At 42.9% G+C, this 17,525-nt stretch overlaps 1 protein-coding gene across 1 annotated transcript in view; it reads left to right on the top strand.

Annotated features, from left to right (window-relative positions):
* The first annotated feature begins 13,321 nt into the window (after window positions 1-13,321).
* The window catches only part of LOC309807674 (uncharacterized protein), a 239,551-nt gene continuing 235,347 nt past the window's right edge, over window positions 13,322-17,525 (top strand). Inside the window, exons 1-2 of the mRNA XM_082627523.1 lie at window positions 13,322-13,856; window positions 15,276-16,253. Coding sequence (XP_082483649.1) covers window positions 16,178-16,253 — 76 coding nt within the window. The 5' untranslated portion in view covers window positions 13,322-13,856; window positions 15,276-16,177. The remainder of the gene's footprint in view (window positions 13,857-15,275; window positions 16,254-17,525) is intronic.

Raw genomic sequence — 17,525 nt, 5'->3', positions numbered from 1 at the left:
AAATACAGTATTTTAAAAAGAGGAGCCTCATCTCAAGTGCTTGTGCCAGCATCACCTGTGAAGACAACAATGGCCTTAATGAAGGGTTGAAAATAAAGAAAAATCTGGAACAAGTATACACCAAAATACTAATGGTAACTTTTGGATAGCAAGATTTCAGGTAATTTTGTTCTGGTTTGTTTGCCTTATTTGTTTTTCACATGAATTGCTTATATAATAAGAAGAGAAAGGGAGGTGGCGTATGATATGAAGAATTTAGGCTTGCTGTTCCCTCTCCCTTCAGTCTTTAACCTGATGCACAAATAACTGTTGAAACCAAGTACCTTTAGGAGTAGCAGCCCATAGGAGGGCAGGAAGCACGCTCTGGGGGTTCAGCTGGCCTCGGTGCGAGGCTGAGGGCCTCAAGTCCTAATAAACTCACACCACCTGCCTTTCCCTGCTTCCTCAAACTCCCACATTGGGAACATTTTGCTGGGAACACCAGTGGCTGGTGGCCTGGGCCAAAACCAGTGTGGCCCCGCCTCTCTGGTTTTCAATTTCCAGGTCTAACAGGCATTTATGTGTCTGTTCACGGGATATCAGCCCTCCCCCACTGTTAACGTATCTCAGATGTCTACACTTTCTTCAGGGCTGTGACGTATGTGCTGGTGCAGAAAAGGGGGAGGTCTTTGGCAGAAGACTCAAGATCAAGAGAACGAGATGGACCGGCCAGACTGCTCCCACTTGATGTTAGGAAGATAAGGTGGCCATGTAGTTAGAATTCTGCAGGGGAACATAGCCTATAGAGTCTATGGGTTTGTGGATCCACAACTTTTATTTTTTCAGTAATGCCAACCAAGCTCGTAAGAGACTGACATATAATCCAGAATGACAGTCTACTCGTTTTCAAAGGGGGATAAAGCTGGTCAGTGACCAGCATGGTTAAGTCCAATAACCTGGACATAACCATGTATGATCTCAACCAGTAACTCCTGTATCTGGTTTCTAATGACAATTCCAAGAACATAAGACCCACTCAACATTTAAATCCAAATTTTCAGATGACTCCAAAGCTAAATGGAAATGATTTGATATTGAACTCTAAATCTGCATTATCTAGACTATCTCTTACCCAGTTGGGTAACCCAGAATCGACAGTAAAAGGCTCCTGCTTTCCCAAAAATCACAGGGCATAAAAATGAAAAGCACTGGAAAGGCAAGACCCCCAGTGAATTTGCAAAGCTGCTTTTGTGTCTTTTTCTTTTTGACCTTGAAGCCAGGAGAAATTCTAAAAATACAAATGTATTAATTTTTAAAACTTGACTTTACTGAATATTGTTCAGATCCCCAAGCCTACAAAAATAATTTTATTTTTTAAAAAATGCTCCCTCTTCAGACTATACTACAAAGCTACAGTAATCAAGACAGTGTGGTACTGGCACAAAAACAGAAAGATAGATCAATGGAACAGGATAGAAAGCCCAGAGATAAACCCACGCACATATGGTCAACTTATCTTTGATAAAGGAGGCAGGAATGTACAGTGGAGAAAGGAAAGCCTCTTCAATAAGTGGTGCTGGGAAAACTGGACAGGGACATGTAGAAGTATGAGATTAGATCATTCCCTAACACCATACACAAAAATAAGCTCAAAATGGATTAAAGACCTAAATGTAAGGCCAGAAACTATCAAACTCTTAGAGGAAAACATAGGCAGAACACTCTATGACATAAATCACAGCAAGATCCTTTTGGACCCACCTCCTAGAGAAATGGAAATAAAAACAAAGATAAACAAATGGGACCTAATGAAACTTCAAAGCTTTTGCACAGCAAAGGAAACCATAAACAAGACCAAAAGACAACCCTCAGAATGGGAGAAAATATTTGCAAATGAAGCAACTGACAAAGGATTAATCTCCAAAATTTATAAACAGCTCATGCAGCTCAATAGCAAAAAAACAAACAACCCAATCCAAAAATGGGCAGAAGACTTAAATAGGCATTTCTCCAAAGAAGATATACAGACTGCCAACAAACACATGAAAGAATGCTCAACATCATTAATCATTAGAGAAATGCAAATCAAAACTATAATGAGATATCATCTCACACCAGTCAGAATGGCCATCATCAAGAAATCTAGAAACAATAAATGCTGGAGAGGGTGTGGAGAAAAGGGAACCCTCTTGCACTGCTGGTGGGAATGTGAATTGGTACAGCCACTATGGAGAACAGTATGGAGGTTCCTTAAAAAACTAAAAATAGAACTACCATATGACCCAGCAATCCCACTACTAGGCATATACCCTGAGAAAACCATAATTCAAAAAGAGACATGTACCAAAATGTTCATTGCAGCTCTATTCACAATAGCCCGGAGATGGAAATAACCTAAGTGTCCATCATCGGATGAATGGATAAAGAAGATGTGGCACATATATACAACAGAATATTACTCAGCTATAAAAAGAAACGAAACTGAGCTATTTGTAATGAGGTGGATAGACCTAGAGTCTGTCATACAGTGTGAAGTAAGTCAGAAAGAGAAAGACAAATACCGTATGCTAACACATATATATGGAATTTTAAAAAAATGTCATGAAGAACCTAGGGGTAAAACGGGAATAAAGACACAAACCTACTTGAGAATGGACTTGAGGATATGGGGAGGGGGAAGGGTAAGCTGTGACAAAGCGAAAGAGAGGCATGGACATATATACACTACCAAACGTAAGGTAGATAGATAGTGGGAAGCAGCCGCAGAGCACAGGGAGATCAGCTCGGTGCTTTGTGACCGCCTGGAGGGGTGGGATGGGGAGGGTGGGAGGGAGGGAGATGCATGAGGGAACGGATGTGGGAACAGATGTATATGTATAACTGATTCACTTTGTTATAAAGCAGAAACTAATAATAAATAAATAAATAAATAAATAAATAAATAAATAAATAAAACACAAAAAATACAAAAATAAAAATGCTCCCTGCCTCAAAGGAGTTTACAATCCCTTAAAGGAGACAGATGAGTCAATAGATCAGAAATACAGATACTATGTGAACACCAGTAAAACTGCCTAATAAATAAAGAGTCGGGGGGTAGGTATGGTTGGCCAAGTTTATCGGAATTTATGATTCTAGGGCTGAATCTTGAACATGGGTAGAAGTTAACCAGGTGAGAAGCGTGGGTCACGATACTCTAAGCAGAAGAAGCTTTATGGGCAAAGGCAGAGGCTGAAAAGCACAGTGCTTAGGGGGCCTACAAGCAGTTCAGCTTGCGAGGAGGCAGCATGAGATGAAAGTCTGGGCTTGTAAGTAGGAACCATGCCAAGGAGTTTGGACCTGATTCTTAGAACACTGAGAACCACTGAGAGATTTAAGCAGGTTGTGATGGGATCAGATTTAAGTTTTAGAAAGAACCCTCTAGCTGCAGGACTGAAAAGGGTTTGGAGGGAGGCAAGGCATGAAGATAACACATAGTCTCTATATAATCCATATAATAGTGTCACTAGGGTCTGAACTAAGGAGGTGGCGGTAGGGATAGAGGATACAGGTAACGAAGGAGCCGTTAAAGACGCTGACTTGACAGAGCTTGATGAGGAACTGAGTCTTTGAAGAAGGTGAGAGAGAAATCAAGGATGATTCCCTGGTTTAGGGTTTGGGAGACTGGGTGGGGGGTGATGCTGACCACTGAGATAGGAGCAGGTTTAGAAAGATGATTTCCCTTTGGAAATGTCGGATTTCAAATGCCTGTGGAAGGCCTAGGGGAGAACGCCCGGCATGCCCAGGGCAGTTTTTTATCCCCACTCACCTCTCACATCACCTGAGGGACTCTCCCTGCCTGCCTCCAGCCTGGAAGAAGGTCCACCAGATTACGGACATCTCTGCCCTGTGGGCAAGGACCAATTTCTTTTCATTTCTGTATCCCTGCTCAGGCTTTAGCACACAGTAGGTCAACGTGTATTTGTTGAATTGCCTCAAATTTACAGAAATACACTTCTTGGGGAATGAATAAGTTGCTATTACGGATGGAAGGCCAGAAAAACAGCTATGAGCAGAAGGCCAAGGAGACACTGCAGAAAGTGCTGGAGGAGAAAATGCGTGCAGAGCAGCAACTGCAGAGCAAACAGGTGTGGGGATGCTCCATAACCCTTGGGGCTGGGAACCCTGGGGCAGTCTGGGTGGCAAGGGAGCCAGCTGCACAACCCCCTGGAACCCCCAAGGCACCACCCTCTCCTCTGATCTCCCTCAGCGGTCCCTGGCCCTGGCCGAGCACAAGTGTGAAGAGTGGAAGAGCCAGTACGAGAGCCACCCCCAGCATGCAACTGTCCCCTACCCTGCCAGCCCAGTAATCATGAATGCCGTCTTCCTTCTCTTTTTTACAATGTGGTACATATGGATTTTTTAAAAATGAGATTTAACCAGCTTTTAAACCTTTCTTCTTTCTAACAATATCAGTACTCTCTGACTCTCCAAATGCGCCTTTTCAAGTGGATTTAATTTATGGAAAAATCACCCTTCATACTTTCCCTTTCTTTTTTAAACCTCCCCATGGTAGTGTAATGTAGTAGAAGGAGATTTGGCCTGGGAGTTTGGACACCAGGGTTCTAGCGGCAGTAACCCACAGTTACACACGTTATATTATTAAAGAAAAAAAGTCACTTACAGAAATGTATGAGGCCATTATGCACATACACACAAATATATATTCACTCATATATCCATAAAAAAGTAGTCTGGAAGGTTCTATAAAATGTTAAAGGTGTTCATCCCAGGGTGGAGGAGATATACGTTAACTATATTACCCTCTTAAATTTTTACAGTAAATATATATTACTTTTATAATTTAAAAAGCCAAACTTTTCATTTTTAAAAACCTAAAACATGAAAGAAAACTGGAAAACCAACAAAATTAAAACAATCCCTAAGTCTGAGGCAATGATTTTTGTATCCGAGTACAAGTGATGAATGAAAATACTAAGAATGGTGTGTGACACCTTAAAGTATAGAAAAAAATACAGTAAGGCAAGTAGGCATTAAGATAATAGAATATAAAAAGTTACCCAGATATATTCAGACAATGGACTACTATTCCAGTAATAAAAAGAAATGAATTACTAATATGAGCTACACGGATGAGTCACAACAACATGAGGAGCCAAAGAAGCCACGTGCAACAGGGTACTTATTGTATGCTTCCATTCATATGAATTTCTAGAATAGGAAACACTAATACATAGTGAAAGAAAGCATGTCAGTGGTTGCCTGATGCCAGGCCTGGGAAACTGACTGTAAAAGGACAAGAAGGAACTTTTTGCAGGTATTGGAAGTGTTCTGTATCTTGACTTTGGCGATGACAATATAGATATACACATTTGTCAAAACTTATCAAATTACATGCTTAAAATGGGTACACCTTGTTGAATGTAATTCATACTTCAATAAAGTTGATTTTAAAGTTAAATTAAAAGTCACCTATGGGGACTTCCCTGGTGTCACAGTGGTTAAGAATTCGCCTGCTAATGCAGGGGACGTGGTTTCAAGCCCTAGTCTGGGGAGATCCCACATGCCGCCGAGCAACTAAGCCCGTGCGCCACAACTACAGAGCCTGTGCTCTAGAGCCCGTGAGCCACAACTACTGAGCCCGTGTGCCACAACTACCGAAGCCCACGTGCCTAGAGCCCATGCTCCACAACAAGAGAAGCCACCACAGTGAGAAGCCGGCGCACTGCAACAAAGACACAACGCAGCCAAAAATAAATAAATTAATAATAATTTTTTAAAAAATAGTCCCCTAGACGTCTGAGTGAGACAGAGTTCCTTTAAGCTTTCAGTCCCAGCTCTTCTCTGAAGCCTCCCCTCATTCACCCTGGCAGCATGTGACCACTTTGCATCTCTTTAACACCTTATATTTATCGGTTCCATTCAGATTTGATGCTTGAAAAGTTTTGTATATTTTATGTCTATCTTCCATTAAACTTGGTTCCTCTAAGGCAGGAACAATAATCTCTTTCATAAATTGAGACCATTACAAAAACAGAATTATGTTCCCTTTCCTCCCAATCAGGGGAATTTGAAGTAGGATTGATGAAATCCTGGAAATCATAAGCAAAAATGTCATTTCTGCATTTTTATGGCCACAGGGTCCTGTGTTTTCATCAGATTCTGGAAGATATCACAGAGCCCAACAATGTTAAGAATCTCTGCTTTGAATCCATGTGCTTTCACCCAGCTCTGTGGTACAAGGCACCCTGCCCCTGGGGCAATCTGTCTGTGGTCCCTGCGGCAATCTGTCTGTGGTCCCTGCAAAGATGATAAACCCACATCAAAGACACTTACTCTTGTGCATGTCAGTGGACTCTACTGCCATCTCTTCCTCCACAATGACGTCACTATCGCCATCTTCAAGATTCATTTCTGTCTCATCTAGAACACTGTCTTCTTCCTCTTCCTCCTCCTCATCTTCCTTGGAGACATCCTTTAATGTGGCAAGTAGTCTGTTGTAACCAGAAACTTGTTCTGGCTCACTCTATGCTTCACTTTCAGAACTTGAAGTATCTATAAACTCTCTGACTAAAAGGAAAATGGGGATTTTAAAAACAAAACTTATACTGTTCTTGTTGCTACCCCACGACTATCATCAGGCCCACAGTGGAACCAAGTTCAGACTTTTCTAAATAAAAACTAGCTTTTCTGCAAATATGCAACCCTATCTATTCAACCAGACCTAGCACCAAATTTGTTTAAAACAGCTAATCTAGCTATGATTCTAGAAGCGCTTCCTCTTCTTTGAACTGCTCATGTTCCACATGGGAAGACAGCAAACTAAACACATGGAGCTTTAGGTTATAAGGCGATCTAACCTATGTGTCAGACATTTGGCACCTTTAAAGGAGCAACAGGAAAACTTACAACAAAAAAGTGTACTTTATTTCTGAGTCTGTGGTAATGAAATAAGACCTTTGATGATTTTGCACTCTATTTTATGTTAAGCAAACATGACATTCCCTCTTAGGATTCACCAAGAGCCCCCTGGTAAGCCTCCTTAACAGGTTCTAACAGGCTAATCTCTCAGGACAGTTTCATACTTTATACGATATTAGTTATCACAATGGCATTTTAACAGACATCTGCACTTAAAACTAAGCAATATTACTAAAATATAGCTTACATCTAAAATCAAAGAGAGTGGAAATGTAGCCAAACTTTAGTACCATATATAATCTTAAAAGTAACAGTCCAGAGTCTACTATCATAAAGAAGGTATAAAGCATTACCAGTTGACAAGTCTGTGGTTTTGCTTCCTTTCTGGAAACCCTGAGAAGAAACAGGCAATGTTAAACTTTAACTACTAGTATGTAGCAATTAGGAAAAGTCTAATGATACAACTTTAAATGAACGTGGCAGACTATACCGTTATAAATACATTATATCTATTGTCAAGTAAAAACTCCATATGCATTTGGACAGGTTTTGGAAGGATATGCCAAATAGATAATAAGAGACGAATGAAAAAGTCTAACAAGACCACATGACAAATACTACAGTCACACAGTAACAGGCTCTCATCCAAAAGATGGGAAATTTTGGCAAATAAAAGCCCTCGGGGTTCACCTTTTCTAGCAAATTTCTTAAGTAGACTATCCCTCTAACTGTTGATAAAGCAGCCCAAAGGGGTGGGTTGAGCACTAAGATCATAACTGAGAGTCTGGACACTTAGAGAGGAACCCACAACTACCCAAACATTAGTTTCCTCATGGTCATTGAATAGATAGGTGATGTCGAGGGTCCCAAGCAATTTTTTTTTCATTTTTTTTAACTTATTTAATTTATTTATTTTTGCCTGCTATGGGTCTTCGTTGCTGCGCCCGGGCTTTCTCTAGTTGCGGCGAGAGGTGGCTTCTCTTGTTGCGGAGCAGGGGCTCTAGGCTCGCGGGCATCAGTAGTTGCACCACCCTGGCTCAGTAGTTGTGGCTCGCGGGCTCTGGAGTGCAGGCTCAATAGTTGTGGCGCACGGGCTTACTTGCACCGCGGCATGTGGGATCTTCCCGGACCAGGGCTCGAACCCCTGTCCCCTCCGTTGGCAGGCGGATTCTTAACCACTGCGCCACCAGGGAAGCCCCCAAGCAATTCTTTAAAAACATATAAAACGGGGCTCCCCTGGTGGCGCAGTGGTTGAGAGTCTGCCTGCCAATGCAGGGCACACGGGTTCGAGCCCCGGTCTGGGAGGATCCCATATGCCGTGGAGCGGCTGGGCCCGTGAGCCATGGCCGCTGAGCCTGCGCGTCCGGAGCCTGTGCTCCGCAACGGGAGAGGCCACAACAGTGAGAGGCCCGCGTACCGAAAACAAACAAACAAAACAAAAACCACAGGATAAACACAGAGACACTTTTTTTCTAATAGTAACTTACAATGTCAATCATAAACCACAGAATTCACCTGAATATTTAAGGTAAAATAGGAGCCATCAAAGATAGTGTTCACTGCCTCTGCTCTTAGAGGAGTGTCTGTGAGAGAATTGGAGCTTTGTCCAATACCATGTCACACCTATAGAAGTCTCACTACAACTCTTAAAATCCTAGTTTTGTCGTTCTGGGGACCATCTACTCCTAATTAGATTCTGGGAGCTTAGGGTGGCGTACGGAGGCAAGGGGAGGGAGTATCAAGAAAATATGCAAACAGCAGGTAGTGCCAGCAGATGGCCCAGCCAAGGAACCCAGAAACAAACAGACATGTGTCTTCTGTCTCATTTCAAGATAAAAAGTACAGTCACTTACGTAAACAAAAGGCTGTTTGCAAATGTCATCATACATTCTAAGGCACCATCCACAGTATAACCTGGCTATGACAATAAAGTCATACAATGTTTTTTCTCCTCCCACCCTATTCCAAGTGCCCCAGCTTCCCTCCCCAGAGGCAACCAGTTTCTTGGTGTTCTTCCAGAGATCTGCTATAAAAAGCTATACTCTTGAGCACTTGATGTGACTCTTTACTCTCTCCTGCTTTCCATGTCATTGTAGTCCTATGGACAGGTCTAGACTGTTCCCAGGTTCAGACACAACTGTGCCCTAGCTCCACCCAAGTGCTCTCATCATTGGCTCACTGAGCCCGCTTCTGAAAATATTTATATTAGCCTTTGACAACATAAAAGGGGATGCTTTGTGAAATTTTAACCTGAGAGTTCGGAATTGAAACATATTTTTCATGTCTCCAGTGAAAGTTCTCTTAGTAAAACCCACACAAAGAAGATGCATGTGCCAACTAGTGAAGGCCCTGGGAAAATTGTAATAAAGGCAAAATTTGTTCTTCCCTTTCTTCTTCTCACGCTCAGCCCTTCCTTTTCCCTCCTGCAGGGTTTTCTTTGCCCTTTGCCCTCAGGGACTCAGTATTTTCAGGGGTAAAAACAATCCAGGAAATAATCTTTTATACTAGTTTGTAAAGAGAGGCTGATGAATTAATGTTACTTGGGTATTTTCAATTCGGGGAGACTCCCTAGGATAACGATCTCAAGGGGTGGGAGGGGGGTGGCTGTCCCTTAAGACAAGATGGTCAGAATATTCAGAAAAGTGTTAGTTTTTCTTTATTAAAAACTTTTTCTTTGGAAAATTTCAAGTATATACAAAAGTAGACAAAACAGTATAATACACTCCCATGTTCCCATCCCTCGGCTTCAATGCAAGGTATGCCCACCCACTACCCCTAACTCCCGCCCCTGTATTATTTTTGAAGCAAATCCCAGACATTGTATTATTTTATCTGTAAATATTTATTTCTAAATATCTAAAAGATAAGGGTTCTTTCTTTAACATAGCTACAATGGCACTATTTCACCTAAAAAAAAAAAGATGATAACAATTATTTAATATCATCATGTAACCAGTCAGTATTCAGATTTCTGATTGTCTCATAAATGTCGTCTTTTTTTTTTTTTTTTACACTGTTAGTTGAACATGTTCTGCTGTTCTCTGTGTCTCTCGCGAATACATTGTGGGATTTAGAACTTTGATCAGATTTCATTATAGCTGATATTTTAGACTTCCATCAGGAGGCGTATACCGTCTGGTTGTCTTTCATATTGTGATGTTACCAGTCATTGGTAGTCAATGTCTAAATTCGTTAATTCATTAGAGGTCACATTCTAATTCTCTCATGAGGTGATATTCTAATTCTATCATTTCTTCTTCACTTACTTGCTGGACTATTTCTATGAAGGCAAGCTTTTCCTTCCCCTAAATTTTGCTTACCCAGTGGTACTGTTTGTATAGGAAAAGCAGAAGAAATGCTTGATTCTCTCCCTTCATTTACTAATTTTCAACACAAGGAGTCAATTCACTGGATCTTCTCAGGTTGACCAATCAAGTTTTTTTTTTAATTTTTAGTATCATTATGAACTCATGGAATTATACAAATTGATGTGTTTTAATCCCTTGCAAGTATTATGGTGTACATGATTTGAAAGAGCTTATTTGACATATAGTGATGTATTTGAAAAGACAAACTATGTCCTAATACAAACCACAGGAAGTAAACAGGAGTCTATCTGAGATTCTCAACAGAGCAGGAATGGGAAGGTGGGGAAGGAGCACAATTTGAGGATACAGATCAGATGCTGGGGAAGTTTGAGTTTTGAAATTTATGTGATAATATAAGTGGTAACAAGGGCACATGTGTTCAAGATATGTTGACAGGGAGCCATAAATAATCCAAAGGTATGACTCTCTAATTATGAAAGCTCCGACACCTCAGCTACTGATTTGGGAAGATTCTGGGGAAGGTGTGTGTGCACCCACACATCTGTCTCCTCCTAGATGCCTCAAATCAGACAGTCTCCTCCACCACATGTATGCATACATGTCTGTATACACCCCAAAGCCATCCAGCCTCTTCCTGAGAGTGCTGGCAGAAATCAGTCTCTCGCTACCTGTATAATGAAATGAGCTTGTTTATTCATTTAAAAAAATGTACTAAACACCACGTGCCAGGTGCTGTGCTAGTAGCTGAGGCTGGGGGAAAGAATAAGATCCATTCCAGCCTCTTCAAGGAGCTCTCAGCCTCATCCAGGTATGGATAAGTACGCAGACTCTTACGATACACTGTGATAAATGCTAAACTGATAGATGCTGGGTGCTAAGGAAGCAGCTCAGTCAGAGTTTTGGTGCTGCTGGGGGTTGGGGGCCGGGGGGAGGGTCATCTGCTGCCTTTGAGCGTTTGTCAGCCTGTCACGCTCATTGAACATCGGTATTGAACTTGAGATTAATCTAGATTCTAGATTTTAGGCTGTATGAGTTGTTTCAGCTGACTTCATGAACAGCATATGTGTGTGTTCAAGACAGGGTATGAGGGATATAGGGCAACAGGAAATTAGAGAGCTGGGTAGTCATCGGATTCCACAGCGTTTATTGTGTAAGGAGCAATGAGCTTTCTAAGTGGACCATGTTTTAGATAACGAGATTATGTCTGAAAAGAGAAAAGCTTTGTAATGCGTTTCAATGCACTCTACATAACTTGAAAATGTAAAACACTATTATATATAGTGCCTACACTTTCTATTCATCTGTACCCAGAAGAACTATCCATTGTCAAACCCAGAGCCTGGCATAGAGTGACCTGTAATAATTATGTTTCCTCAAGCTTATCAGAGGTTGTTTTATATTAGGCCTAGCCTAAAACTGAAATATTTTATCAGATTATATTCACCTGACTGAGAACAAGGCTAAAATGCTACACTAGAGGGGATAAAGTTTTACCTCCCTCTCTCTAGTGGAATGTTGGTGTAACTACATTCTGCTTTTCACATTTTTCTGGCAGAGGCTTAGCAGGCAAACCTTCATTCATTTATCAAACATTTTCTAAACAGTTACCATGTTCCTGTCATAATGTTAGGCATTAATGATTTAAAAAGCTCAGACCTCAGGCTTTCCCCTTGAAAGACCTCATAGTCTAGTTGGGGGAGACAAAGCAATTAACAAATAATTATGTTGTCATGGGCTAGATTAGAAGGGTGTCTACAAAGGGTTTTAGGAACCCAGAAGATAAAGAAGCTCCTCTTGCTGCGGAGGAGAGAGGAAAGGTCATGGGGAGTTGCACAGAGGATGCACCGAGTCAGGGTTTCCTGGGAAAGAAGGTTCCAGGGAGAGGGAATAGCATGAGCAAGGTGGAAGGATGTGTTTGGAGAACTGCCTGTGGACCCTGTTGCTGAGGTGGGTGGGTGGGAGTAAGAGAGGTTGGAGAGACGGACAGGTGAGGATTCAGCCCACTAAAGGCCTTGCATGCCTTGCTGGGGCATTGAGGCCCAATCCCATGTAAGGTGAGGAACCCTTAAAGGATTTCAAGCAAGGGGGTTATGTGAACCGATTTGGACTTCAGCGAAATCACGGTGATGTCTGTATGGGTGACAAGGACATTAAATCTTCCTTTCCGACGCCTTCCTGGAGCAGCCGATTCGCTACTGATGCTGCCCACCTCCAAAAGACTTTGGAGACATTTTCATGTTTTGTTTGTTTGTTTTCGGTACGCGGGCCTCTCACTGTTGTGGCCTCTCCCGTTGCGGAGCACAGGCTCCGGACGCGCAGGCTCAGTGGCCATGGCTCACGGGCCCAGCCGCTTCGCGGCACGTGGGATCTTCCCGGACCGGGGCACGAACCCGTGTCCCCTGCATCGGCAGGCGGACTCTCAACCACTGCGCCACCAGGGAAGCCCTATCCTGTGGTTTTTAAGTATCCCTGCACACTCTGCCTGTCTCTAGAGTATTAAGTCCAGTTGCGCTGTTTTGACCTGTTTATTGAGATTATTATTTACTTGCATTAAAATGTACCAATTTCAAAGGTACAGTCTGATTAATTTTGGTAATTGTATACCAGGTGTAACCACCACCACGACCCAGATATAGAAAAGTTACTTACCCTTTAAAAGTTTTCCATCCCAATTTGCCCCAATTCAGTTTTGAGACACTTTATTGAGTTTGACTGCTTTCTCTAACATCGACTCTCCGGGTGATTTAGGAAAGTCACTTTACCTCTCTGGATGTGTTTTTGCTTTTATAACATGAAAAATGCCAGAACAGATGTGTTACCAAGGGCCCTTGCAATACTTTCAGAAAATGAGGGGGTAGGGTAAGGGCGGGAATCTCAGCCTTGCGTCCTCATTCTTCACACAGCACACGCATGTGGCAGATCCTAGTGGGAAAAGCCTGTGGTCGCATCAGAGAGAATTAGGTTTCCATCTCCTCTCTTGCTAGTGTGTGTGTAACCTTTTGTAAGCATCAGCTTTCTCATCTCCAGTATCAGGCTTATTAACAAGGCCTATTTGTTTACTGTTGTGAGGATGAGTTGAGATGCACCGGCAGCCTTAAATGTTAGTTGGTATTTGTATTATGGCATAATAGAAAGGCACTGCATTCAACCATCTCAGTTACTACACGTTTATGCAGGCTGATTCTCACAGCCAAAACAGACGCACAAAGTACACCCACCCATTTACCCACCTGGGGAAGCTCGAAGCCTCCCTGCCTGCCTGCCTTACGGGGCTCAGAGAAAAGCTGCGCATGCGTGCGCGTGCTTCCAAAGAGCCTCGCTCGGGGGCGGAATGGGAAACAGGAAGTTCTAACGCCTGTCGTACAAGCGCGGCGTAAAGCGGGTCTGCTTTACGGCACCCTGCTTCCGCCGTAAAGCGCCGTTGGCAATCCCGCGTGAGTGGGTTGAGGAGACGACTTCCAGGTGAAAAACGCGATTCTTGGAGGTTGGCTGACTTGACGTCTTCCCCATGGGCAAACGCGGGAGCCGGCGCCGGCGCCGGAGCCAGAGCCAGCTGCTCGACTCCCTAACTAAAAAGCAGAAGAAGCATCTAAGGGATTTCGGCGAGGAGCATCCCTTCTATGACAGGTATGGAGAGGCAAGGCTGGGACCGGCCCTGCCGGCGTCCTTTCCCGGTGGGAGCCCGCGTGTCCCCGCGTTTGGTCCGCCGGTGCCCCGGGGGTAGTGACAGGGCAGCTCCCGCCGCGTGCCACGCTGCCCCGGCCTAGCTCGCCCGGGGATCCTGGCGGCTTCCCGCCTGAGATGGGGTTCTTCGCCGGTCTTCCTACCCTTTGTTGAGCCTGTAGTTTGATGCTAGACGGCACGCCTCCTGTGTGGCGACTGGGCAGAGATTTTATAAGCTTGTGTTCGTTTTATATGTTTTTTTTTTAATTTTTATTTATTTATTCATGGCTATGTTGGGTCTTCGTTTCTGTGCGAGCGCTTTCTCTAGTTGCGGCAAGTGGGGGCCACTCCTCATCGCGGTGCGCGGGCCTCTCACTATCGCGGCCTCTCTTGTTGCGGAGCACAGGCTCCAGACGCACAGGCTCAGTAATTGTGGCTCACGGGGCCAGTTGCTCCGCGGCATGTGGGATCCTCCCAGACCAGGGCTCGAACCCGTGTGCCCTGCATTGGCAGGCAGACTCTCAACCACTGCGCCACCAGGGGAGCCCCGTTTTATATGTTTTTAAAGAATTGCTTGGGGGCTTCCCTGGTGGCGCAGTGGTTAAGAATCCGCCTGCCAACGGAGGGGACAGGGGTTCGAGCCCTGGTCCGGGAAGATCCCACATGCCGCGGTGCAAGTAAGCCCGTGCGCCACAACTATTGAGCCTGCACTCCAGAGCCCGCGAGCCACAACTACTGAGCCAGGGTGGTGCAACTACTGATGCCCGCGAGCCTAGAGCCCCTGCTCCGCAACAAGAGAAGCCACCTCTCGCCGCAACTAGAGAAAGCCCGGGCGCAGCAACGAAGACCCATAGCAGGCAAAAATAAATAAATTAAATAAGTTAAAAAAAATGAAAAAAAAATTGCTTGGGACCCTCGACATCACCTATCTATTCAATGACCATGAGGAAACTAATGTTTGGGTAGTTGTGGGTTCCTCTCTAAGTGTCCAGACTCTCAGTTATGATCTTAGTGCTCAACCCACCCCTTTGGGCTGCTTTATCAACAGTTAGAGGGATAGTCTACTTAAGAAATTTGCTAGAAAAGGTGAACCCCGAGGGCTTTTATTTGCCAAAATTTCCCATCTTTTGGATGAGAGCCTGTTACTGTGTGACTGTAGTATTTGTCATGTGGTCTTGTTAGACTTTTTCATTCGTCTCTTATTATCTATTTGGCATATCCTTCCAAAACCTGTCCAAATGCATATGGAGTTTTTACTTGACAATAGATATAATGTATTTATAACGGTATAGTCTGCCACGTTCATTTAAAGTTGTATCATTAGACTTTTCCTAATTGCTACATACTAGTAGTTAAAGTTTAACATTGCCTGTTTCTTCTCAGGGTTTCCAGAAAGGAAGCAAAACCACAGACTTGTCAACTGGTAATGCTTTATACCTTCTTTATGATAGTAGACTCTGGACTGTTACTTTTAAGATTATATATGGTACTAAAGTTTGGCTACATTTCCACTCTCTTTGATTTTAGATGTAAGCTATATTTTAGTAATATTGCTTAGTTTTAAGTGCAGATGTCTGTTAAAATGCCATTGTGATAACTAATATCGTATAAAGTATGAAACTGTCCTGAGAGATTAGCCTGTTAGAACCTGTTAAGGAGGCTTACCAGAGGGCTCTTGGTGAATCCTCAGAGGGAATGTCATGTTTGCTTAACATAAAATAGAGTGCAAAATCATCAAAGGTCTTATTTCATTACCACAGACTCAGAAATAAAGTACACTTTTTTGTTGTAAGTTTTCCTGTTGCTCCTTTAAAGGTGCCAAATGTCTGACACATAGGTTAGATCGCCTTATAACCTAAAGCTCCATGTGTTTAGTTTGCTGTCTTCCCATGTGGAACATGAGCAGTTCAAAGAAGAGGAAGCGCTTCTAGAATCATAGCTAGATTAGCTGTTTTAAACAAATTTGGTGCTAGGTCTGGTTGAATAGATAGGGTTGCATATTTGCAGAAAAGCTAGTTTTTATTTAGAAAAGTCTGAACTTGGTTCCACTGTGGGCCTGATGATAGTCGTGGGGTAGCAACAAGAACAGTATAAGTTTTGTTTTTAAAATCCCCATTTTCCTTTTAGTCAGAGAGTTTATAGATACTTCAAGTTCTGAAAGTGAAGCATAGAGTGAACCAGAACAAGTTTCTGGTTACAACAGACTACTTGCCACATTAAAGGATGTCTCCAAGGAAGATGAGGAGGAGGAAGAGGAAGAAGACAGTGTTCTAGATGAGACAGAAATGAATCTTGAAGATGGCGATAGTGACGTCATTGTGGAGGAAGAGATGGCAGTAGAGTCCACTGACATGCAGAAGAGTAAGTGTCTTTGATGTGGGTTTATCATCTTTGCAGGGACCACAGACAGATTGCCCCAGGGGCAGGGTGCCTTGTACCACAGAGCTGGGTGAAAGCACATGGATTCAAAGCAGAGATTCTTAACATTGTTGGGCTCTGTGATATCTTCCAGAATCTGATGAAAACACAGGACCCTGTGGCCATAAAAATGCAGAAATGACATTTTTGCTTATGATTTCCAGGATTTCATCAATCCTACTTCAAATTCCCCTGATTGGGAGGAAAGGGAACATAATTCTGTTTTTGTAATGGTCTCAATTTATGAAAGAGATGATTGTTCCTGCCTTAGAGGAACCAAGTTGAATGGAAGATAGACATAAAATATACAAAACTTTTCAAGCATCAAATCTGAATGGAACCGATAAATATAAGGTGTTAAAGAGATGCAAAGTGGTCACATGCTGCCAGGGTGAATGAGGGGAGGCTTCAGAGAAGAGCTGGGACTGAAAGCTTAAAGGAACTCTGTCTCACTCAGACGTCTAGGGGACTATTTTTTTAAAAATTATTATTAATTTATTTATTTTTGGCTGCATTGTGTCTTTGTTGCAGAGCGCCGGCTTCTCACTGTGGTGGCTTCTCTTGTTGTGGAGCATGGGCTCTAGGCACGTGGGCTTCGGTAGTTGTGGCACACGGGCTCAGTAGTTGTGGCTCACGGGCTCTAGAGCACAGGCTCTGTAGTTGTGGCGCACGGGCTTAGTTGCTCGGCGGCATGTGGGATCTCCCCAGACTAGGGCTTGAAACCACGTCCCCTGCATTAGCAGGCGAATTCTGTAACCACTGTGACACCAGGGAAGTCCCTATAGGTGACTTTTAATTTAACTTTAAAATCAACTTTATTGAAGTATGAATTACATTCAACAAGGTGTACCCATTTTAAGCATGTAATTTGATAAGTTTTGACAAATGTGTATATCTATATTGTCATCGCCAAAGTCAAGATACAGAACACTTCCAATACCTGCAAAAAGTTCCTTCTTGTCCTTTTACAGTCAGTTTCCCAGGCCTGGCATCAGGCAACCACTGACATGCTTTCTTTCACTATGTATTAGTGTTTCCTATTCTAGAAATTCATATGAATGGAAGCATACAATAAGTACCCTGTTGCACGTGGCTTCTTTGGCTCCTCATGTTGTTGTGACTCATCCGTGTAGCTCATATTAGTAATTCATTTCTTTTTATTACTGGAATAGTAGTCCATTGTCTGAATATATCTGGGTAACTTTTTATATTCTA

This window comes from Mesoplodon mirus (assembly GCF_964341445.2).
Source record: "Mesoplodon mirus genome assembly, chromosome: 7".
Taxonomy (NCBI): Eukaryota; Metazoa; Chordata; class Mammalia; order Artiodactyla; family Ziphiidae; genus Mesoplodon; species Mesoplodon mirus.
Note: the sequence above shows the minus strand (reverse complement) of the source record. Positions and strands in the feature narration are given on the sequence as shown.